Source organism: Octopus bimaculoides, chromosome 2, assembly GCF_001194135.2.
Source record: "Octopus bimaculoides isolate UCB-OBI-ISO-001 chromosome 2, ASM119413v2, whole genome shotgun sequence".
Taxonomy (NCBI): domain Eukaryota; kingdom Metazoa; phylum Mollusca; class Cephalopoda; order Octopoda; family Octopodidae; genus Octopus; species Octopus bimaculoides.
Genome location: NC_068982.1, coordinates 84,049,986 through 84,075,188, shown reverse-complemented (window position 1 = coordinate 84,075,188; position 25,203 = coordinate 84,049,986). Strand labels below are relative to the sequence as shown.

The 25,203-nt window shown below is 36.2% G+C and overlaps 1 protein-coding gene across 2 annotated transcripts in view; it reads left to right on the top strand.

Annotated features, from left to right (window-relative positions):
* The window catches only part of LOC106873769 (nuclear receptor-binding factor 2-like), a 91,865-nt gene that overhangs the window by 57,936 nt on the left and 8,726 nt on the right, over window positions 1-25,203 (top strand). Inside the window, exons 1-2 of one of the 2 annotated variants that reach the window (XM_052978386.1) lie at window positions 21,391-21,411; window positions 21,805-21,889. Coding sequence is in view for 1 of the 2 variants with exons in the window: in XM_052978385.1 (XP_052834345.1) it covers window positions 21,805-21,889 (85 nt within the window). In the remaining variant the exon portion in view is untranslated. Of the gene's footprint in view, window positions 1-21,390; window positions 21,412-21,804; window positions 21,890-25,203 lie in introns of those variants that run through there. The other variant, XM_052978385.1, reaches the window with a different exon arrangement.

The following is a 25,203-nucleotide window of genomic DNA, read 5'->3' as shown; positions in this document are numbered from 1 at the left end:
AAAACTTTTTGGAAATTTTATTCAGAATCATAATCTCTGTATTTTTCTGCATATTTTGAAAAAAAAAATTTCTGAAAAAAGTAAAAAAATGAAGGAAATAGGGTGTAATCTAAAAGTGCCAATTTTTGCCAATTTTTTTTAGCAGATTCGTATTCCTCATAGCTGAAAAGGCGGGTCTGTGTCGAAAAAAAAATTCTTTTTTAATGGGTGATTTTTGTTTGGGAGGACAAGCGGACGTCTTGCCTATATACATACACACACACATATATATATACACATACACACGCATATATATACAGTTATGAGGGAAAAACTTGGATCTTGTGAATTTTCCGAAGTCTTCTCCCCTCCCTTTGGAAAAGATTTTCCTCACAAATTACTTTATAATTGTAATGTATGCTGTTTGAAAGGTATTTATATAATATTTCATTGAAAAAACCCCATTTTCCTAAAAGTTATGAGGGAAAAACTCGGATTTTGTGAATTTTCTGAAGTCCTCTCCCCACCCTCCTATTGCTTTGTGCAAATTTTTTTCATATTTGTTTCCTACACATTGTTTTACACCCATTCCAGTATTTTTGGGGATTTTCATTTCCAGGTCAAGATGTAAACATTAACCAAATTTTAAAAAATTTTTATTAGAAAATACCCTATTCACCTATTCCCACCCATCCCACCTCCCCATTTCAAAAAGCTAAAAACTCCAGACCACCACCAGAAAACCCAACATCTAGAAACAACAGTAAACAACTCTCCCTTTTTTTAAAGGTTAACAATGTAATCACCAACAAAAAAATTTTTGTTTCAGGTGTTTTGTATATTTTGTACAATTTCTGAAAAAAGTTTAATTTAAGTTTGTATCAAGGATTAGGTTTTTTAGATCAGCTCATCATGAATTACATCACAATTGTATTTAACTGTTTATCTGCAACCAACTTCTGTGTGAAAGTATTGTATGTGTGTGTGTATGAGAGATAGTGCATATACGGAAATCTTGTGTCAAAATAAGTTATTTTTATATACCCTTTTTAATCTAAAATAAGAAAAACTTGAACAATACTTTCAAAATTAGACTTGAGCCATGATAGTTGATTAAAAAAACAACTAAACGACCCTTTCCTTCTTTTTTTTTAAACATAAAGGATGTTGTAGTGGAGAGACACTAAAATAATATCTGACTTTTTATAACAGCAAGAGTTTAATACCTTGCAATGCAATAACAGACAACATTGAGAAGGCTTAATAGAACATAGTAATTTACTATAAGAGGAAATGACAACAGTATTAAATTAAGTTTTGTATGACAGCATACAGAATATAGCATTCAGAGGTATAACAGTGTCCAAAGTGAACAAAAGAAAAGTTCAAGCTACTTGTTATAGGGTCACAAATCCAGGTGTATGCAGCATAAATAATATGTAACACTTACTGTTACTGTATATTGTAAAATGTGAACAGGATAAATGTTCAAAGAATCCATAAATAGTTGTTTAGTTCTAGAGTATTTCTTCCTTCAATATTGTCCACATGGTAGAGTTGAATTCTGACAGTGACATGACAAATTACGTCTAACTTCCTTGGAGGCTTGGCTAGGACTGATTAAGACTTTCCCCATGACTAAGTGAGAGACATTGGTGTGTATCAATGCATGATGCAATGCAGTTGGCTAAACCAACCAAATCATGCATAGCTGGATAACAGTTCTGCCAAAGAGAAATAGTACTCATACATGACCCCCTGCTCAGACTGCAAGGATGATCAACATAAAGGAGCAAGCATTCTAGAGAGTAACACATAAAGGAGAAAAAACAAAAGAAAATTACAAAAAGTGAATGTGAACACAACAAAAAAGCTGAAGGAAGTTCTTCGTAGCTTGCTGCTCGGAAAGGTGGTCTCTGCGAGACAGAGCAAGTGAAACCTGTTGTGCAAACATGATAGAAATTGTCCAGGAAACTGGAAATCACAAGATGCAAATGTCAAAGTGTATGGGAGTGCAATGTTGGCTGCTGAGACATAAGCAGTGCCAAGATTTTGCCTGTAAGAGTGGTGAGTTGCTTGCAGAGGCAAAAGAGTTTAAAGTCTGCAAGAGTGGTGGGCCACTAGCAGATGTTGGCTGCTAGGACATAAGCAATGCCAAGAATTTGTCTGCAAGAGTAGTGAGTCACTTGCAGAGACAAGAGTTGTAAGCCTGCGAGAGCAGTGAATTGCTTACAGAGGCTGAAGGACGAATGCATTAAATACAGGAAGAATGAAGCATGCAAAAAAGAAGTGTCAGTGTAACTGCTGGAAGCATTGTAAGACAACACTGATTGCAAAGTCTGATGCAGTATCCCCTAGCAAAAGCTGTGCATTGAAGACTGAGTGTGCAAGGTGAGGTGCTGAGTAGAGAGAATTTCACAGTGTCAAAAGGCATGTTACAGAATGGATGCACATGAAAGTATTAAAACAAGTAAGAAAAAATGTAACAAAATGAACAGGAAGAAATTGGAACAGAAAAGCTCATGGCAAGGCTGAAAAAATAAGAAAGAAAAAACAAGAAAACATGCAAAATGTTCAGTTCATTGAATAAGTGTTCCAATGAATGATGTTAAGAAATGCATAGTTGGGAAAAAAATGTCACATTTCAGGTTTAAGAAGCTGTTTGAAGTGCTGTCCATCTGTGTGGTACTCAGAGTGACTGAAATATGCTGTATGAGGCTACAAAATGGGTTGCTGTACAGATGTTGCAGGGATAATTTGAAAATAGCGTTGAAGCTGTGGCAGTGATGATGTTAGCACTGTGGTCTGGTATGAAGGCTGAGACAGTGATGGCAGTAGCGGTGTTGCTGATAGTGCTGTTGGTGTGCATGGCTGTTGAAGTCTGGACACATGGAAAATTCTACACAGGTGAATGTAATGGAGTACCCACGACACTTGCCATGCACATCCAACACTCATGCTCTGAGTGGTAATTGTACAGGAAAAACCAACAAGGAAGATAAAGACAGGCATCATGTTGGACAAAACTCCAAGGTGTCTTCACTGGCATAAAACTTTGAGTCAACATTATGGGAGAAAAATACTTCAAAAAGAGATTATTTGGAAGAACACTGTGTATTTCCTTGGAAGAAGGATGCCTACTCTGTTAGGTACAAGTTCAAGATGAAGATGAATTCTAGAGGCTTACTTAAATCACCAATTTTTCTGGAGATGCAAGCGAAGACTGCAATTCTTTTAGCTCACCGTCACCAATTTTTTAGTCTGCATCAGAGCCATCAGTTTTTAGTGGGACTTGAGCCATGATAGTTGATTGAAACAACAACTAAATTGCCCTTTTCTTTTTTTTAAAGATAAACAACATTGTACTGGAGAGACATTAAAATAATATCTGACTTTTTATAACAGCGGTAGTATAATACCTTGTAATGCAATAATAGACAACATTCAGAACATAGTAATTTATTATAAGAGGCAATGATAATAGCATTTGATTAAGGTTTGCTTCACAGCATACAGGGTATAGCATTCAGAGGTATGGTATAACAGTGTCCTAAGTAAACAAAAGAAAAGTTTGAGCTACTTGTTATAGGGTCACAAATCCAAAAGAAGGTGTATGCAACATAAATAATATGTAACACTGTTACTGTATATTGTAAAATGTGAACAGGATAAATGTTCGAAGAGTCCATAAATAGTTATTTAGCTCCAGAGTGTTTCTTCCTTCGATATTGTCCACATGGTGGAGTTGAGCTCTGACAGTGACATGACAGATTACGTCTGACTTTCTTGGAGGCTTGGCTGGGACTGACTAAGACTTTCCCACGGCTAAGTGACAGACGGCGTGTATCTATGTGCGGTACAACAGTTGGCTGAACCAACCAAATCGTACATAACTGGATAACAGTTCTGCCAAAGAGAAATAATACTCCTACAACATAATCATCAACAAAAAAATTTCTTTTATATGTTTTATATATTGTTTACAATTTTTGAAAAAAAGTTCATTTTAAGTTTATAATCGAAGATCAGGTTTTTAAATTCCAAAATAAAATTTTGAACAATACTCTCAAATTTAGACTTCAACCATGATTGTTGATCCCCTAAGAACTGTGTCTGTATGCGTGTATGTGTAGGGATAGGGTGGAGTGGGTTGAGCGCACAGCAAAAACATTTTTGAAAATGTACACATAAACATTGTGTTAAAATAAGTTATCTTTACATACCATGTTTGCAATTCTCTATATAATTGTTAGCAAAGTGTGTATAAAATGAAATTAAATCTAGGTTTAGTCACAGATTGATCAAGGTAGTAAAGTTTTAACATTTTTGTGGCAACATATTTTCTCCATACATTCTAATGAAAACTTGAAAAAAAGAGATAATGTCACTCTCTCTCTCTTTGGAAGAGAAATTAATTTTGGCAGTGGTGAGGAAAACATTTGTTTCATTATCACAATTGAAAAGAAATTCCAAGTTGTAACAACACACAAGTCGATAATTTCTCTCTTTTTTTTTCTTTTCAAGTAACTTTTTGACTGTTTTTGTTTTTGACTTACTAATTTTTGTGAAATCCTTTATTGGTAATGAAAGCTGAAAGAATGCCAGAAATGACAAATTTTGAAATGACCAAGCAATTATTGAAAGATAACTTCCTGCAGTATCTAAAGGAGAATAGATTAAATCCAGAAAATTAGACATATTCATGTCATAATGAAAAGTCCCTAATGCCTTCTCAACATGTAGTAGATGGCATTATTTGGAGACACCGCAATTGTAAAACAATGGTATCTATCTGTAAGAACACTTTTCTTGAAAGAAGCCAACTGTCAGTGTTTAAAATGCTTGATATAATTTTCAATTCATTTTTGAAATGCCGATAACCAGCCCAATGTCTACAAACAATGTGAGTGAAGTAATGACCATCCAATGGTATGGAGTAATGGAGTATTGTTGCAAAAATTGCAAGACAAAAAGAAATTGGGTGACGTAAATCATGCCATAGAAGTCAATGAAAGCTTAATGTTTAAGCGAAAAAATGATGTTGGACATATAGCCCAGTCATTCTAAGTTGTTGGTTTCTATGACAACCCTCAGAAGAAAGGGTACCAGACACATGTTCAAGATAGAAAGGAAGAGACACTGGAGGTGGTCATTATGGAAAATGTGGATCCTAATTTCTTTTGATACAAGACTTCCGTGTATGCACTCACATGCGTGCGTGCACACTCACACACATGCACACATATACACACAACACTTTCACACAGAAGTTGGTTGCGGATAAACAGTTCATGATGAGCTGATTTAAAAACCTGATCTTCAATATAAACTTAAAATAAACTTTTTTCAGAAATTGTACAAAATATATAAAACACTTAAAAGAAATTTTTTTTTGCTGGTGATTACATTGTTTATCTTTAAAAAAATAGGGTTAGTTTAGCTGTTGTTTCTAGCATGTTGGATTTTCTGGTGGTGGTTTGGTTTTTTTCATCTGCTGTTTTTCAGGAGAAATCTACGCTTACATGACACAGAAGACAAAAGTGAAACAGAGTTTTTAGCTTTTTGAAACAGTGAGGTGGTGGAGTGGAAGAATAAGGTATTGTGTAATAAGAATTAAAATTAAGAAAAAACTTTTTTCCAGTTTCATAATCTCTATATTTTTCTGTGTGGATTAATAAAAAAACTTGAAAAAAAGTGAAAAATTAAGAAATTGGGATGGGGAAGAGGGAAATAAAAATTTTTAAATGTGCTTTTTTTGGCAAAATCATAATCTCCTATATCAAAAACACAGGAATCCAAAGAAATTAATTAAAAAAAAAACAGAAGGGTGTGGGGTGTATATGTCTTACCACTGCTGAGAAAAATACTGCAAAACAATACGTGTCAGAGTGACAAAGAAATGAGGAAGGTACCAGGTGGTCCTGGGATGTGCTAGAAATAACTAAATCTCCTTTAAATCACCTTTCCATTTGAAAATTATTTGGTGATTAAAATCAGAAAGAAATTTTTCTGTTTGGCTGCCTCTTTCCAATTTCTTCAATTTTAATTGTAATTGATTTCATATTTGATGTGTTGACATAGTTTTGTATGATAACACTAGTCTACAAGATTTTTGGTGTTTAGGAAATCGGTCTCCTGAATTCAAATATAACCTTTTTGACTTATCAGATCTAGTTTTTAAGTTATTGAGCTCTATAATCACGGGGATGACTGCTATTTTTGTAACCTAAATTTGAAGGGTATTAACTGGAAAAATCGACAAACGCTTGTCTATCCTAATCTTGCCTCTACTGCTTCCACACAGTGAAGAGCTTCCTGTTCCTGTCTTCAATGTCTTGCTTCAGATAACTTTACCCTCAACCAAAGAAGATTCATCACCTGAAGATGACACTAGAGATCAAGACTTTTCAGTTGAGACTTTACCTCAGCTATTATCCCAGGTAGAGCTGAATGATCTAGTTCATGACTTGAACCTCACAAACAATTCTGCTTCCCAACTAAAAGAGAAGAATCTTCTAGAGAATGGTGTCCGTATAACCTTTTATCGGAGTCAGTATGAAGAGTTCTATTTTTTCTTCACAAAAGAGGAAGAGCCGGTTTACTGCAGAGATGTCAGTGGGCTTTTTAATAAACTTGGCATTGAGGAATATAAATCAGAGGAATGGTGTCTTTTCATAGACAGCTCTAAGTGTAATTTAAAATGTGTATTGTTGCCCAATGGAAATGTGTATAGCTCTGTCCCACTTGGCCACGCAACAACTCTGAAGGAAAAATATGTATAAATTAAGTTGGTTTTAGAGAAGATACTGTATCATGATCACAAACGGGTCATCTGTGTTGACTTAAAGGTAGTGAATTTTCTCATGGGACAGCAATCTGGTTATACCAAATACCCATGCTTTCTTTGCGTGTGGGACAGTAGAGACCGAATAAACCACTATGTTTAGAAAGCCTAACTGCCTCAAACAAATATGGCTCCATGTAGAGCTGCCAATATATTGGAAGAGCCTTTAGTTGAGTGAAATAAGATCATTTCCCCGCTTTGCACATCAAACTCGGATTGATCAAGCAATTCATCAAAGCTCTTGACAAAAATGGGGAGTGCTACAAGTATATCTGTAGTGTATTTCCAGACTTGATGATTGAAAAGCAGGGACTTTTTATGGACCACAGATCCGTAAGTTCTTGAAGGACACAAATTTTGTGAAAACAATGAGCGAAAATGAAGCATCAGCTTGGCTAGCCTTTGCAGTAGTACAAAATTTCTTTGGGAAACAACAAAAGTGAAAACTATAAAGACCTTGTTATCAACTTTTTGTGATATTGGCGCAAATATGAGCATCAAAATGCATTATCTTTTTATCTTGATCGTTTTCCTGAAAATCTCAGAGATGTTAGTGATGAACAAGGCAAATGATTCCATCAGGACATCAAGGAGATGGAAACTTGGTACCAAGGACGTTGGGATGCTGTGATGATGGCAGACTATTGCTGGTGTTTAAAATGAGATATTCCTGTTGCTTAACATTCACGGTGCACAAAGAAGCGCAAATTCATTCTTTGAATTTTCTGCCAAAAATATTTGCCAATGTGCATTTTCAATTTTGAATTTTTATTTGTACTTCATTTTGTTTTGTATTACGCTCTCTTTATTGATTCATTTTATATGCCTCTTGTATGAGTAAAATACTGTATCAGGTCTAGTTTTCTGACTAGACCTGATAGAGAAAAACTGAAGTTATTTTTGAATTTAGCTGGCAAAATAACTCAAGAATTTGTTGGAATATTCCAGGCACCAGACAAAAAATAGTTTTTTGCTGCCCAGTGTAATAATCGACAGGAAATTTATTTTTGCCATAAATCAACAAATAAAGAATTAATAGCATTTAAAGCTTGCAAATTTTGGGTAATTTTAGCCAATCGAAAGCCACTGACATATAGCTGTTTGTTTCCATAGTAACAAGCCAAGCTGTTATGGAGCTTCTTACCCATGTGATCATTTTTTAATTATTAAATGTTTAAAACAGCTGGTTGTGCTAAAATTAAAAGCTAAATAAGCCTTAAATCACAAACCAAAACTCTTTTTTGGTTTATGTATAATTGTATGAATTCCTGTGTGTAGAATACCAATTCACAAAAATTTCCTGAAAATTCCAATAAATAAAGAAGTTATGACAGGTTATATGGCATACATAAAGCAGAGTTCTGCCAATATTTCATTTGGTTACTATTGACAGCATGTGCAGTCATGCACAAAATAACAGCTTCAAAATCCTGTTTTCTGACTGGGTATAAATTATCAAACTTTAAACCTCTGTAACATTTTAAAAAAAATTTTTCTGGAAAAAGTCAATTGGCCCCTAAGATTCAGTGTGGAAAATTACATAATACAAGGGGGTATCCAAAAGAAACTGGAATTGTGCAATATTATTTTATTCACTGAGTTTTACATGTTTATACTTTTACCGTCTTCAAAAGCAGAGTCATGCCATTTTTGGTCACAAACTGTTTCACACTCAAGGCAGTATGTTCAGGCACATTGTCATGATGAAACCACCATGATGAAACAGATTTGGAAGCTGTTATTTTGCCACAGGTCAGGGCGTTTTCATCTCACTGTGTCTCATAAATGCTTCAGAACTGCCAAGTAAAATGTCTCGTTAAAAGTTTGGCCAGAAGGGACAAATTCTGTGTGGACAATTCTTTTTGCATCGATGAAGCAAATCAGCATTGTCTTGACGTTGGACTTCACTTGATGTGCTTTTTTAGGGCATGGTGACATTGAATGCTTCCATTGACTTGATTGTTGCTTGATTTCCAGGTTGTAGCTGTAACACCAGCTTTTGTCACCAGTGAAAAAATGTCTGGATCAACTTCCAACTGTTCTTTCAGTTCATGACATACATTCAGTTGTAACTGCTTTTGATCTTCCATGAGCAAGTGAGGCACAAATTTTACTGCAACGCTTTTCATTTGCAATTCTTCACTCAAAATTCATTGGCAGGAGATCCAGGACACACCAGTCATATCATCAAATCTGTCAATTGTTTGGCGACGGTCCTCCAAGATCACATCATGAATTTTCGTGATGATTTCATTTGTTTAGGAGGTTGACAGTTGCCCTGAACAAGGTTGATCTTCAAGCGACAAGTGGAAAGAATCCAACTTATGTGGGCGTGCTATTCTGACAGTCCTTGGCAGATTTTCGGAATAGCATGTATATATATATATATATAGAAAAAAAATTTAATTAAGGTACTCAGAAACCTGGATGTTTGTACATTTACAGATTTTTATTAATGTCACATATTAAATGAAGCGTTTTTCACCTAGTCATGTAGGTTTTTCAACAATTTGAAAAACCTACATGACAAGGTGAAAAGCGCTTCATTTAATATGTGACATTAATAAAAATCTGTAAATGTACAAACATCCAGGTTTCTGAGTACCTTAATTAAAAATTTTTTTCTATATAATTTCTGTACATCACCTCCAAACCTTCAAATATATATATATATATATACACATGCTATTCCAAAAATATATATGCATTCACATATATATATAATAATTTTTCTTTATATATGGCACAAAAGAGTGTACACCAACTGCCCTGGTTTTATCAATTTGAAAATCTGCACCATACCCACCAACATAAAACCACAGCCAATGGATCCACAGTGGTTATAACTGACATTAGTATAATTGTCACATCGATACATTTAGAGGACTGTTATAACTCAGTAACAGAACCAAAATGCCCTTCCTGAGAGACCTTGTGGTATGTAATCAAGCCTTATGCATAGCATTCACTGAAAGGCACCAACATCACAAATACAGAAATGCACATACCATAGTATGTTATATTGCAAGCTGACAGAAAAGATAGGAATCATAGTAGAGTTGCAATGTGCATCCATGAAGACCTTATGCCCCAGGTCCTTTTGTCATGCTCAAACTTGGTGTGTGACACTAATTGTACATAAAAGACAACTTGATATTGTTATATGTACTACTTACTACCCACCAGTTGCTCCAAATCACACAGGCCTATTTGAAGAATGTCTTTCAAAAATGGAAATCCCATCACTGTATTTCTCATGGGAGACTTCAACTTGCCCAACCTTACCAACAAGTTATACATGGAACAAATAATACTCCAACCAACCAGGATAAACCATATACTTCATCTCTGCTTCACAAGCAATATGGATTTCATCCATGATATGAAAGTGACACCGAAGTTAGTTTTGGATCACAATATAATAGAGCTGACCATGTATGGACCAAAGGAATTTGCTGATGTGTAGCCTATGAGAAGCACCTGAAATTTATCCAATCTGAACTTCCATAAAGCAGACTGGAAATCAATTGAGAAAAGGATTATTAAACAGGATTGTGTCAATGTCTCTCTGCACCTGATATCAACATGAAATTCAAAGAATTCATGCTTGTAATGCAAGCCATATGCTTTGAGTTTGTCCCAGTGAGAAAGGACAAAATTCTCAGGGTGAGGAAAGTTTTTATGAGATGGTGTACAAAGATTGCAAAGTGCCTAAACAGAACTTAATGGCAGTGAAAAATCCTGCCTACAAACAACACTGTTAGAGATTGAGAATAATCTGAAATGCTCTCATGAAAAGGACAGAATAGACAAAGAAGCCTGGGTTATAGAAAATAAAAAATCAAACCTGAAAGCCTTCTTTAAATATGCTAAAGAAACTGTCTCCATGTGTTGCAGACTAAGACCACTCCATCAAAAAGATGGTTCCCTCACGGGAAGAAGATGTAATACTGGCCATAGATGAAGGAGATGCTAACTCAGCTGCTGATCCTGATGGATTCCCAGCAATCCTTCTCAAATCGTGGAAATGAGCCCTTTCAAAACCACTGCAGCTTCTTTTACAGAGCTTCCCTGCAAGTGTTAAGCTCCCAGGCTTACTACTTTGATAAAGTCGACTGTGGTATATGTCACAAGCTGCGTAATCTTGGCATAGTTGGAAAACTTGGAGAATGGTTAAATGTCTTTCTAAAACGATAGAAATCAGGTTGTAATAGTAGTAACCAATGGGGATACTTCCAAGGAAATGCAAATAATGAGTGGTGTCCCACTGGGCACTATCTTGGGGCCACTGCTACTCATAGTGGACCTCAGCTGCTCAGATAGCCACACTTGCTAGCTATGCAGATGATGCAAAAGTCTCTCAGAGGAAACAAAACCCTGGAGATGTTGTGCACCTACAACAGGAGTTGGATGCAATATACAAGTTGGCTAGAGAATAACATGCAGTTTAATGCTGGAAAATTCCAAGCACTGTGTTACCAGCAAATGAAGCTGAATGAAATGCAGACAAGTTACACTGGCCCAAGAGGGATTGCAATCCCTGAATCAAAGTCAGTGCACAATATGTGCATTGACATAAGTAATGCCTCTTTCCAGATGCATATTACTAAGTTAGTAATAGAATGCAGGCAACTAGCTGGATGGATCTTTTGAACTTTTAGAATGAGAGAAAAGGAAACAATGATGGTCCTCTGGAGGAAGTTTGTCCTCAGCCATTTAGACTACTGCTCCCAACTATGGTCACCACACAGTGTAAAATTAATGATGGGATCTGAAGCAATCCAGTGAAGTTATGCAAAGAAGATCGTCTCAGTGTTAGCTGCTGGGAGAGCTGACAACACATTCTACTCCCTTTGACAAAGGCGGGGAAGATATGTAGTACTAGAACTACTCATACCAAACTTTGGCATTGAAAGTTACACGAACAGCAGAAGTGGGTGCAATTGCATTGTGCCAGAGATCCCAACATTGCCATTAGGATACAGGACCAGATACTGCAACTGCTTGGGTTTCAAGGGCCTACAACTCTTCAATATCCTCCCAAAAAGCCTGAGAGACTTGCATGGGGTGGATGTAGATGTCTTCAAAACAGAACTAGATTTCCTGTCAAGAGTTCCAGATGAACTCACCTCGTGGCAGGAAGCACAAATGAGGGCAGTAATGTCAATCTCCCTCATTCTCCCAATGCCACATATCAAAGTAGATTTCAAGTACTGAAAGTGTAGCAAAGCTAATGGTGGTGCCCCAGCATGGCAGTAGCTCTCGAGTTATTGAGCTGAGACTAATAAAAGAAATGTGAGGATCCATCTGATGTCCCCAGAGTGGTGCCTCCTCACATCTTTCTATAGGGTCTTAGAATTAATGCTGCTGGATGCATTGAGGTGCTAGAGACAATTGTTGTGTTATACATGGATGTGTGCAGTAGAAGGCCATATGTGTTTCAGCAAGACTGAACACTTTCTCACAAACGTCTTCCATGCTGGCATGGGTTGGAGGGCTTGACAGGAACTGGTGAGACCAGGGGCTGCACCAGGTTCCATAGTCTGTTTTGGCTTGGTTTCTACAGCTAGATGCCCTTCTTAATGCCAGCTATTTTACAGCGTGTACTGGGTGCTTTTTATGTGGCACCAACATACATCCAATGCTTTTTACATGCACCTTGGTTTTCGGATCTCAATTCTGTTGTGGTAGATGGGTCTTCTTGAGTACAGCAATGCACCATGTATCTTGGTTATCTGTCATCTCCTTTGTAAAGCTCATCTTTTTGAGATTGGCCATTTTCTCATTTATTTATATATTTATTATATGAGGTCGATGGGAAGGGGAAGAAATGAAGATGTACCAGTGCGTAGTATAGAAAGGAAATGGGATGGTTGTATCTGTGTGTTTGCATACAAAATGTAAGGAAAAGGACAGAGTAGCGAAGAATTTGGTGGTGAGGATGAAGAAGAAATTAATGTTATGGTGTGGTTAAGATTTTGATTAGTGAATGGACTTGATAGTAAATGGTCTTGAACATATAGGTGGTGTTAAGGCACTTTGGACTAAATAATAATGTTGATGATGATGATGATAACATCAGTAATAATAAAAATCTTACATATAATAAAACACAATGTGTATCTCATTGGTCATGCTAGGGAAGGAAGAGTAAAACAACAAATGGAGTAGGAGTGAGTGACAGTCAGAAGTGATAAACAAGTGAATAACATTCAAAGGTTTTGCTCTGAAGAAGCTGGTATTTTAATCAAAATAGAATTTCAAATTTTTATCATAAATTGTATTTAGTTTCTTAATTACACACATGCACACACACACACACACACACACGCACACACACACACAACTATATATATGAAATTAAATATTAAACACTTTTGTTTTCAAGATATCTTTTACATAACATATATAAATGTTATGTGAATGAGAATATATATGTGTGTGTGTGTGTGTGTGTGTAGAAAGTTGAAAAGGAACATACGTTGATAAATATGGAAAAAAAAAGTCAAGATAGAAAAGGCTAAAATAATTTTATAAAAAAACATTTCAGTACCGGTTTCAGTCATTGAGACTTTTTCAACTGTAAGTATGGAAAACAATTAAATTTTGGAAAAATTAAAAGAAAAGTTTTTGAAAAGAATATTTGCATAGTATTCAAATACAAGGGGCATTTTCCTTGTTTCTACCTGTCTCTGTCTCTTTTGTTTACTCTTGTGGGTTCGAGGTCATTGACATGAAAATGTACATGATACCAATTAGTGTCCGCCACACCTAAATGTTTTTTCTGTGGTTATGACAAACACACATTCCAAGTGCCCAGCTTGGGAAGTGACATGTAAAACCTGTTACAAAATCAGTCATTTCCAGCAGGTATGTCAATCATCTCACACAAACAAACACTTCGTTTCATACACAAATCCTACATTGCCTGTCATATTCTCGGGAGCTCTTCTGGTATCATTGTCTTCTGCCATTGTTAAAGTGTACGTAAATAGTGTAAAACTCAGCACTCTGGTCAATACTGGAAGCTCTGATAGTTACATATCATCTCATATTGTATACTCACATGGTTGGCATAGCCATCCATCAAACACTCCTTTACTACCTTGTCAAGTGTTACATGAAGTCACTGTTTTGCCAAATTGGTCTATTATGACAATGAGTACTCCAATGTAAAGCTTTCATTTTTGCCCGAGCTTTACTCAGATGTTTTACTTGGACACAATTTTTTGATACTGCATGAACATATAAACATAGCTTTCAGGGCTCCCAGACCTCTATTTTCACTTTGCGGCTTGACCACGGCTCACATTGACACTCCTACACTTGACAAGGTAGTAAAGGAAAGTTTGATGGATGGCTGCGCCAACCATGTAAGTGTACAGTATGAGATGATATGTAACTATCAGAGCTTCCAGTATAAACCAGAGTGTTGAGTTTCACACTATTTACATACATTATTTGGGTCGCTTTCACCACATTGCAAACCCATTGCTACTAAATTCAGGCATCTGTCATTATCAGATCAGAAATTTGTGGAAGGTAAGGTCAGTCATTTTATCAGAACAAATCATTGAACCATCTTGTTCTCCATAGAGTTTTAATCCAGTGATGAATCACACAAAAGACGAATGGTAATCTATTATAGGCAGACAATTGATACACATAACTTGACACTTACCCTGTACCATGCATTGATGAACTGGTTTGGAAAATATCTAGTTACAAGATAAGTGCTTATCATCAGATTCCTATACATGAAGACGAGAAAATTTTACAGCATTCAAAGCATGTATCAGTTTTGTTGTATACCATTCGGATTTGCTAATGGTATAACTTGTTTGCAATGTATCATTGATAATCTTATCAAACAAACAAAACTCGAGGATACAATGTCACAATATGCGGGTACAACAAAAGAGAACATGGTGGGAACTGTGAAAGATTCCTACACGTCACAAAGACATACAGGCTCCCCTTCAATGATAAGAAAACAGTTGTTGCTGCCCAGACAATCATGCTCCTGGGATACAAAGTGTCCAAAGGGGTAATCAGACTAGATCCAGAATGATTACACTGCTTATGTGAGCTCCCATCTTCTCAAGATGCCAAAACACAAGAGAGGATCATCAGGATCTTTACTTATTATTCTCACTGGATCTCCCATTTGTCAGACAAAATTGCACCCTTGGTACAAAATAAGACTTACCCTTTTCTGATGTTGTCAAACAGTCATTCTGAAACTTCAAGTCAGACCTCAAAGGCACTGCTTTGGTCACCATTGATCACTAAGTACCCTTGGTTGTGGAGACAGATGCTTCAGATATTCCTATTGCTGCCACCTTGAACTAGAATGGAGGACCCGTAGTCTTCTTCTCCAGAATGCTTACTTGCAGTGAAAGGAACCATTCCTCGGTCAAAAAAGAAGCCTATGCCATCATTGAAGCTCTTCATAAATGGAAACACTACTTTATTGGCATTCATTTTCAGTTAGTGACTGACCAACGGTCTGTGGCTTTTGTGTTTGACAATGAGCACAAAGGTAAAGTCAAGAACAACAAAATACTACAATAGAGGATTGAGCTATCTTGTTTCAAATATGATGTTGTTTATCAGCCAGGTAAGAAGAACAAGGCTGCAGATGTATTTTCTTCGGGTTATTACACACCTTCTATCCGCTTGGACCTTATACAGCTCCATGATTCCTTGTGCCATCTAGGTGTGACATGATTGCTCCATTTTGTGTGCTCAGAGAATCTACCATTTTCCATGCATGATGTAAAATCTGTGATGTCTCAATGCCCCACATGCGCTGAACTAAAGCCTAGATTTATTGTGCCATCAACAGCTAAACTCGTGAAGGCCACTCAACCATTTGAGAGACTAAGTGTAGATTTCAAGGATCCAATCCCATCCACTAATCACAACAAATATCTACTCACAATTATCGATGAATTTTTTCACTTTCTGTTTGTGTTACAAAGCTGTTTTAGCTGCTGAACATCTCAATGAAGCTATAAGAGATGCCTTCATCAGTGGTATGCATTCCAGTAACATAAGCCAACGGTTATTGGAACAGGATAACATAGACTTCAATTGGGCCTTCATCCAAGCACAGATGCTGGAAACGGCAGAAGCTCAATCCATAAGTTACACATACTCAGTTGAGTTTGCATGTTCAGATATATCAGCTGCTACTGTCATTCATTGTTTCTGCCAGCTATTTTTGATTTTTGGACTACCTTCATGTCAGCTGAACTGAGACAATTCCTTCATGATAAAGGCATAGTAACCAGTAGGATGACCCCATACAATCCAGTGGGGAATGGTCAGGTCTAAAGGCTCAATCAACCTTATGGAAAACCATTACTTTGGCATTGAAGTCTAAGGGATTGAGTGCGAGTCACTGGCAGCATGTATTCCTTGATGCTCTGCATTCTATTCGCTCCTTCCTCTGTATGGTCTCTAACATCATGCCTCACAAGAAGCTCTTCAGTTTTTACTGCCGCTCAACTTCTGGGACCTCACTACCAGAATGGCTGGTGAAAGGTGGACCTGTGCTACTGAAGAAAAAGTTGCAGTTTTCAAAATTCAACCTAGCAGTAGAAGAGGTTGAGTTATTTGAATGCAATCCATAGTACGCCCATATATGCTTATCAAGCTGCAAGGCGGAAATGATTTTGTCAAAACATCTGGCTCTGGTGGGTAAATGTGCAATTTTCTGTTACATCAACTGAGCTTGATACATCATTGTGCAACCAGGATCCTGTGGATGATTTCAAAATAGAAACACTGGCAGTTGAGATAGGAACCAGTGTTATCAACCTTGAAGAAGAAGAAGCCCACGGTGCAAAACTGGATAATCTTGAGCAATTGAAAGAATGTCAACAGCATCTACACTCATACAACATGAGAAACTAGAAAGCGTGAACTATCCGAAATACTGTAATTTTCCATATTATTCCCTCCATTCCCTTGATATATACATTCACGATTCACACATATATTTTGATGACTAAGAACTTTACAAACTCACTGAACTCAGTAGGGAATGTGGTAATAATTACTGTTATTACTATTCAAGGTTATTTCCATCATCTCACCAGCCAACAAGGCTTTGAAATGATATTTAAACATGGCTGACTCCTGTTCAGCAAGGTTCATGACTAAAACAACTGACAGATACCACACCCTCGTTCTTAGAAGAGTAAAGCCAATTTGCGGCTAATCATTTCCAGTCATCTGTATTCAATAATCTCACCAGTTTGATAACCAGAATTACTACATGTATATGTATGCACTTGTATTGGTGTATATAAATATGCATGTGAATGTATGAGTGTGAGTGTGTGTTTTTTGTGTGTGTGTGTGTGCGTGTGTGCATGTGTGTGTATACTGAGAGAGAGATAGAGAAATATCAATGTGTGTGAGTGTGTGTATAAAATCCTTCCTGCTTTAAGCATAAGACCTGGATTTTGTTGGAGGGTGTAAGTCAATTACATCAACTCCAGCACTCAACTGATACTTGTTTTATTGACCCTGAAAGGATGAAAGGTAGAGTTGACCTTGGCAGAATTTGAATTCAGAATGTAAAGGAAGGCAAAATGCTGCTAAGCATTTTGCCTGGCATGCTAACAATTCTGCCAGCTCACCAGTCACTTCAGCAATGTAACTACACATGTCCTGTTGGTGATTCTTTTCCTTCTTTGAACTTTTCTCCTTTCCAATGAAGAGCTATGCTCGAAACATCAAACTCTCTCTTTTCAATGAGCATCAAGCTAATACATTTCTTGTGCACATCCTCTTGTTGTCTATTAATTTTATGCATTTATTTGAATTGACTATGTGTGTGTATATATATATATATATATATATATATATAATAATAATAATAATAATAATAATAATAATAATAATCCTTTTTACTAAAGGCACAAGACCTGAATCAGAGTATGTAACTGGTCCTTTCTTTTATTTGCCACCAGGACGAAGGATGAGGTGGACAATACAAAGACAGACATAAAGTGGGGATTTACATATAATGGAATGATTAAGAAAAAAATGGACAGTAGTGATGGTGTTCTCCTTATACAAGAGGACCTTTAGGGATAACCAAGGGACTCCACAATCCAAGATCTCCTTGAATTCGAAGGACAAGTGCCCTCTCCAGCTCTTTTCCTCCAACTCACAGGTCTACACTTAGAGTGGTACCATCCACTCTTGTTTCTTTATTGCCCACAAGGGGCTAAACATAGAGGGGACAAACAAGGACAGACAAAGGGATTAAGTTGATTACATCAACACCAGTGCGTAGTGTGTAACTGGTACTTAATTTATCGACCCTGAAAGGATGAAAGGCAAAGTCAACCTTGGCGGAATTTGAACTCACAACAGACAAAATACCGCTAATTGTTTCGCCTGGCATGCTAATGTTTCTGCCAGCTTGCCGCCATCCACTCTTGCCATTTTTACAACTTTCACCCTCCCTTTTGATAAATTCACTCAAGGTCAGATTGTTTATTTAGAGGTTTGAATACTATTTCAACAGATTGTAAAAGAAGAAAGAAAAAGGAAAAACAAAAAAAAAAAAAGAAATACAAGACAAAATAGGAACAAGACTACTTAGTAGAGCAGTTTTGTATACATGTAGTGAAATTCACCTGTCATTTTATTCATTTCACCAGCATGTGAAGTTAGTAATTCACAAATATATTTGTCCTTGTGCATTTTGAGGACAGAAAGTGCAGTAGGGTCAGAATAGTTTTCTGAGAATGTGCAGTTTCAGGGAAGGATCACAGGACAGTTTAGTTAACTTCTTGTATTTCTGTGACTATTACATGTGTGTGTGTGTGTGTGTGTGTGTGTGTGTGTGTGTGTGTGTGTGTGTGTGTGTGTGTGTGTGTGCGTGCGTGTGTAAGTATGTATAAATTCTTTGTGTTTCCAATTGTCCTAATGTTTATTTTTTATTCTTTATTTATCCAGTGATGTCACTGATAGTTGAATACAAAATTGGCCTTTCTTAAATTATATTGCTCTATGTTTCTAGTTATTGTAATGTAGAATTCTTATGTTTATTTTTTATTCTTTTGTTGTCCACTGATGTCACTAATAATTGAATATACAAATTTCTTAGATTATATTTCTTCTTAGTGTTCTTTTTGTAGGTGTTCTTGTACTGGAAATATTTCCTTAGTTCACTTTGAATTTAACAAATTTTGGATCACCTTGGAAATGTTGTGTTAACGTGTTTTCAGAAATATTAATTTCAATATTTTCTGTATCTATATATGTTACAGTTGTCGGCTTTATAAGGTGAATTCTACAATGTGATTTTCTCTATATGTACTTTTTTTGTCTGAATTTCTTGAAATTCTTCAAAATGATATCTACTTGTCATACATGAGGAATAGCTGTGTATTCTCCTTACATTTACTGATGTCTGATTGTTGGATATAATTAACCAAAATTCATTTAAAACTGAATGCTTTAACGATATCTGCTTGGATTTTTTAATCCATTTTTGTCTTCTAACTATATATATATATATATATATAGTGATAGTTTGTTGTCAACTTAATGTGGCAGTCCCAGGAAAGGGAAGAATGCTACTGCTATTTAGCCCCAGGAAACATCGTTTCCATTTGACTATGTGATACAAGTGGAGAAAGTTGGTATAGAATGATGGCTGTTTCAAGAAGATATAGGTTGGTATGGGTAAGTTAATTCCAACCATAACAATCATCTATATTTCACTCATCAGAGTTAATCTAAAGGATTTATAAAAGAGTTATTTAAATCTTAAGGTTTTAAGCAACATTAAAAATCAAATGCTATGTTGGAACATACTGTTCAGGCAGATGATATAATAAGAGCTAAAAATTACATGTTTATATAAATTATGAAGCTATAGATAATAGTGTTTTAAGAAGAATCCAAATACATAAAGGGTAACTAGGTTAAAATCATATAAACTAATTATTTTTGGAAAAACATTTTGAAGTTGATAAATATTTATGTTTACAAAGAATAATGACATCTGAGAGCTTGCTAAGTAAAATTTTTTTTTGTCGGCAGAGTATACAGATCACTTCTTTTGTGCATAATTTACAGTTTCTGCTGTGTGTACCGTATGATGTGATTTCTAGACTGAATTCTTTATTGTGCAGTTGAATTTTTTGTTTCTTGATTAATAAATGAGTTTGTGTGTGCCCTATATCTTGTCTTAAAATCAGTCATACTTCCTATGAATATCTTTTTGATTCACTAAGGGTTGAGATCTCAACTTTATATATAACATTTCTCTTAAACAGAATCCCTTTAAGGGACTTAATTCCCGGTTATGGTAATTACATGTTTTATTTCTATGCTTTGCTTTTAAATTTTTAATATCAGGATTCTTATCATTGTTCTTCATATTAAGGTCAGCTATGTTGTCATCTCTATCAATACTATTATTTCTAAGTTTAAATCTATTGTTGGCTACAATTATTGATCCTAGGTTGGGCATAGTTGAGTACAATAATTTAAGGCAGGATCTATTAAAGATGGAATGATATTTATGGCCTAATGGGAAATCCCTGTCAGTAATCCTAAAAAATAATTTAGGGAGGATTCTGACTTGGAGGGGAAAAGGAAGGGTGAACCAGATAATTTCCTGTTTCCTCACTGAGTTGTTTCTACTTTTCCCAGTATAGCTATTATTATTATTATTATTATAATTAAATGAATTATAGTATCTTCTATTATGGTGTTGGTTCTTATGCTCGGTTGGCGGGGGTCATGGAAGGTGTGTCAATGTTTACTTTCGCAATATTTGGAAAATATTTACCTAATTTATTTTAAAATATTGCATTCTTAATATAATATATCTTCCTACTGAATCCACTGTCCTTCAAAGCTGTATTATAAAAGGGTGCAAAGTTATAAAAAATCTTTTTGTTTGCAGATAAGTTAGAGATTTTTATCAACACACCTTTGACTATCCCATTAATAATTGGGGATGATTTGATAAGGTGTGGATATACTTAATGGTTTTATTAAACTTATGGTAATGGTAAAATAAGCCATTATCTAAATTTAATGTTACGTCCAAAATGTTAACACATTTAGTGACATTTTCAAATAGAATATCTAAGTTATATAATTTTATCAATCTTTACCTTATCAGTTGCTTGTGCTGAATAATGCATCGTCTCTATACAAACCTCTGCTGATATTAGGGAATTCTTCCTTAATTTTTGAAATTAAAGAATAGGCCAACAATATCAGTGATCTGGACAGAGTCCAAGATTTCCATTGTGACATCAGAGTCATTTTGAAGGTCACATTGGGTCCAGGTTCTATTTCTGAAAGATATCTGCTATGAATTAAATTTGATAACTTTATTTTGCTTTTGCTTTATTTTGGTGTTTAGTTAAATCAAGTTTGTTGTGACTAACATTCTTTGTGATATTTTTATGTGAACTAGACAAATTATGCAATATTTTTCAGAGTATCAGAGCACCTTTCATACTTTTTGTGCAGTGTCACATTTGGAGTACTGCCATGAGGGATTATGGCCAACAATATCAGCTCAGATTACAGTTTGAGTTTGTATAGTTTCACAATTTCATATTTACAAATGTAGCATTCGTTTTCAATTTAAACCAGTGTCTCGTCGTTCGTTCATTTCGTTTAACGTCCGCTTTCCATGCTAGCAATTTGGCAGAGTTTCTACAGCTGGATGCCCTTCCTAACGCCAACCACTCAGAGAGTGTAGTGGGTACTTTTATGTGTCACCTGCACGAAGGCCAGTCAGGCGATACTGGCAACGGCCACGCTCAAAATGGTGTATTTTATGTGCCACCTGCACAAGAGCTTTAAAATATGGAATGTGTTTAAAAAAAACTGAAAAACAATTTTTTTTTAAATTTTAAAACATTAGTATTATTTATTAAGTTATTTTTATTTAAATATTTTCTTCCTTAACTTCCTTTTCACAGGCTCACCAACTTGGACGGCAGGCTGATGTTTATGTAAAATCTGGTAAATTTGAAGAGGCTTTGAACTGTCATAAACGTGCAGCAGGTAGTTTTAAAATTAATGAATTTCTATTTTATTTTATTAATTTTTTTTTAACATTTAATAAATGATTCATATTTCAGAGAAAAAGACATATTAGGTTAAAGTTCAGAACCTGTGGAAATAGTGATGGCCTGTTCCAGCAATATTTAGTCCATAGTTTGATGAGTTCAGCTGCCATGAGGGGTGTAGAATTCTTCCTTTTGGGCCTTGCCCTACATCTGAGTATAAGAGAGAGAGAGAGAGAGAGAGTTGGTGTCACTTTGGTAGTGAGATGAAATGAATGGAAGAAATTGAAGTTGAAAGAGTAGTTATGGTAGTTGTGGTGGTGGTGTGGTACGATACTTAGAAGGTAGAGAGAGGTAGAGAGAGAAAGCAAGAGAGAAAGAGAAAGGTGAGGTGAGAGGATTAGAAGACTGGGGTATGAAGTGGCCAAAAGGAGAGAAAGGTAAGAATTAGAGAAGGAAAGTAGAAAGAGCCAATTCTTTAAACAAGGCAAAAATAAAATGAGATCTAGTAAAGATGAGCCTAAAAACATTAAGTGTCAGTAAGTACCAGGAGTCAAAGGCAACCATACAAACACATATGTAAAAACTTCCTTTTTCCTAAGTATGTTAATCAAATCAGAATGTTTTGGAAATTATCTCCCCTACTTATCCATTTTTTTGTTTACAGTGTTCAGTACATCTCTAACTGAATTGGCTTCATTCATAGATTGATTCTTTCAGTTATTTTTCTCTTCACTAAGTTTATTTTGTATATCTATATGTATACTTACTTAGCTGTGGAGGCGCAATGGCCCAGTGGTTACGGCAGCGGACTCATGGTCATGGGATCGCGGTTTCGATTCCCAGACCGGGCGTTGTGAGTGTTTATTGAGCGAAAACACCTAAAGCTCCTTGAGGCTCCGGCAGGGAATGGTGGCGAACCCTGCTGTACTCTTTCACCACAACTTTCTCTCACTCTTACTTCCTGTTTCTGTTGTCACACTGTGTCACGCTGAAAATCCCCCGTGTCTGTGGAGTGCTCAGCCACTTGCATGTTAATTTCATGAGCAGGCTGTTCCGTTGATCAGATCAACTAGAACCCTCGACATCGTAAGCGACAGTGTCAACAACAAACTTACCTAGCTGCTTATCTACATTCCTATCTACCCTCCTGCCTGCCTGCTTCTTTTCCTTTTTCCCTTCCTTTGGCAGAACAAAGCAGGAAAATGGAAACCCATAATATATATACTTTTCTACTTAATAGGTCAAGAGTTCTGTGCAAGGCACTTAAGAGACTGACTTCAAATTTGAGAGCTTGTTTCCTATATAGTGTGAATTGCAATTTGCTATGGAAGGTTTCATTCAGAATTAATATTGGAGAAGTAATTGTGAAAAAAGTGTATTTCAAATAATCTGCCAATAAAACAGAGGGTAGGCTTGAGTGAAAATGAAATGAAAATAAAAACACAAACCCATTCACTCACACACACTCTCACACATACATATACATCACAGGACATTAAAGTTTATCGAAGCATATACTTACTCTTTACTCTTTTACTCTTTTATTTGTTTCAGTCTTTTGACTGTGGCCATGCTGGAGCACCGCCTTTTAGTCGAGTAAATCGACCCCAGGACTTATTCCTTAGAAGCCTAGTACTTATTCTATTGATCTCTTTTGCCGAACCGCTAAGTTACGGGGGCATAAACATACCAGCATCGGTTGTCAAGCGATGTTGGGGGGACAAATACACACATACAAACATACACACACACATACATATATATATATATATACATATATACGATGGGCTTCTTTCAGTTTCCGTTTACCAAATCCACTCACAAGGCTTTGGTCAGCCCGAGGCTATAGTAGAAGACACTTGCCCAAGATGCCACGCAGTGGGACTGAACCCAGGACCATGTGGTTGGTAAGCTAGCTACTTACCACACAGCCACTCCTTGTACACATTTATATATTAACATAAATATTATGTCAGTAGAAATACAATTACATATACATATTTTCCAATGAACAGACACAGTTGGGCATGCATCATTATGAAAGTTCTCAGACTTTTTCAGAAGAGAATTTTATTAATTTTAAAGAAGTACAAAACTCTAATCTCCTTCAAGTTATGATTCTGATTTCAGTGTACTTGTAGCACACCAGCCTCTTTGTAAAGGTACCCTGGAAATCCTCCAAAGTGAAAGTGTCCAATACCCTTGTCACAGCCTCTTTCACCTTCAAACAACTGCCATTAAGGTTCTCTTTCAGTTTGGAAAACAACCAAAGCTCACAAGGAGCAAGGTCAGGAATGTAGTGAAGTGAAAGAGAATTTTGATGTCCATCCCAGCCATGTGGTTGGTTACCAGGATGCTTGTCACTGAGCACCCTAGGAACAAACTTAGTACAAATTTTTCCTATGTTCAGATCTTCATGAATAATTCTGTGTACAAAAGACCATAATGTGTCCATAAAGATAATAAGCACACTGACTCCAAACTGTAGACACACAACAGTCTTCATCCAGAAAATTGTGAACTTCCTCAACCAGCTCTGTTCTCCTTTTGACACCTCTCATTGTGTGTGTGTGTCTGTGTTTGCCCACCACCATTACTTGACAACTGGTGTTGGTTTGTTTACTTCCCCATAACTTAGCAGTTCAGCAAAAGAGAAAATAGAAAAATAATAAGTTCTAGGGATGATATGTTCAACTAAAATTCCTCAAGGTGGTGCCCCAACATGGCCACAATCTAAAAACTGAAATAGATAAAAGATATATACATAGGGAAGAGATTGCTGTTTTCCCAGGTTGTCCATACAATTCTGAGACCAGATGTGGTTCTGTGGTCTAAAAAGACCAAGAAAATTATCTTGACTGAGCTTGCAGTCCTGTGAGAAGAAGGGTATGATCAGACCCATGAATAGAAGCATGCGAAGTATGACAGCCTTCTGCAGGATTGCAGGCAGAAGGGATGGCAGTTATGGCTTTTCCCATTTGAGCTTGGCTGTAGGGGTTTCCCTGCACAGTCGGTATGGAGTATGCTTGCAACCAATGGAATGAGTGGAAAGGAGTGAAGGGTGGCTGTGTGCAAGATGGGAAAGGCAGTTAAAAAAGCCTCTTGTTGGTTATGGAGCAGAAGAGATGAGAGGCAGTGGTTTGGCCACCTCTGCTGACCCATCAATCATAATTGGATACTGTCTGATTACATTACTTTGGTAAGTGGAAACAAGCATCTTCTTCTAGGTATTATCAACATACATACATACATGCATACATATATATATATATATATATATATATATATATATATATATATATATATATA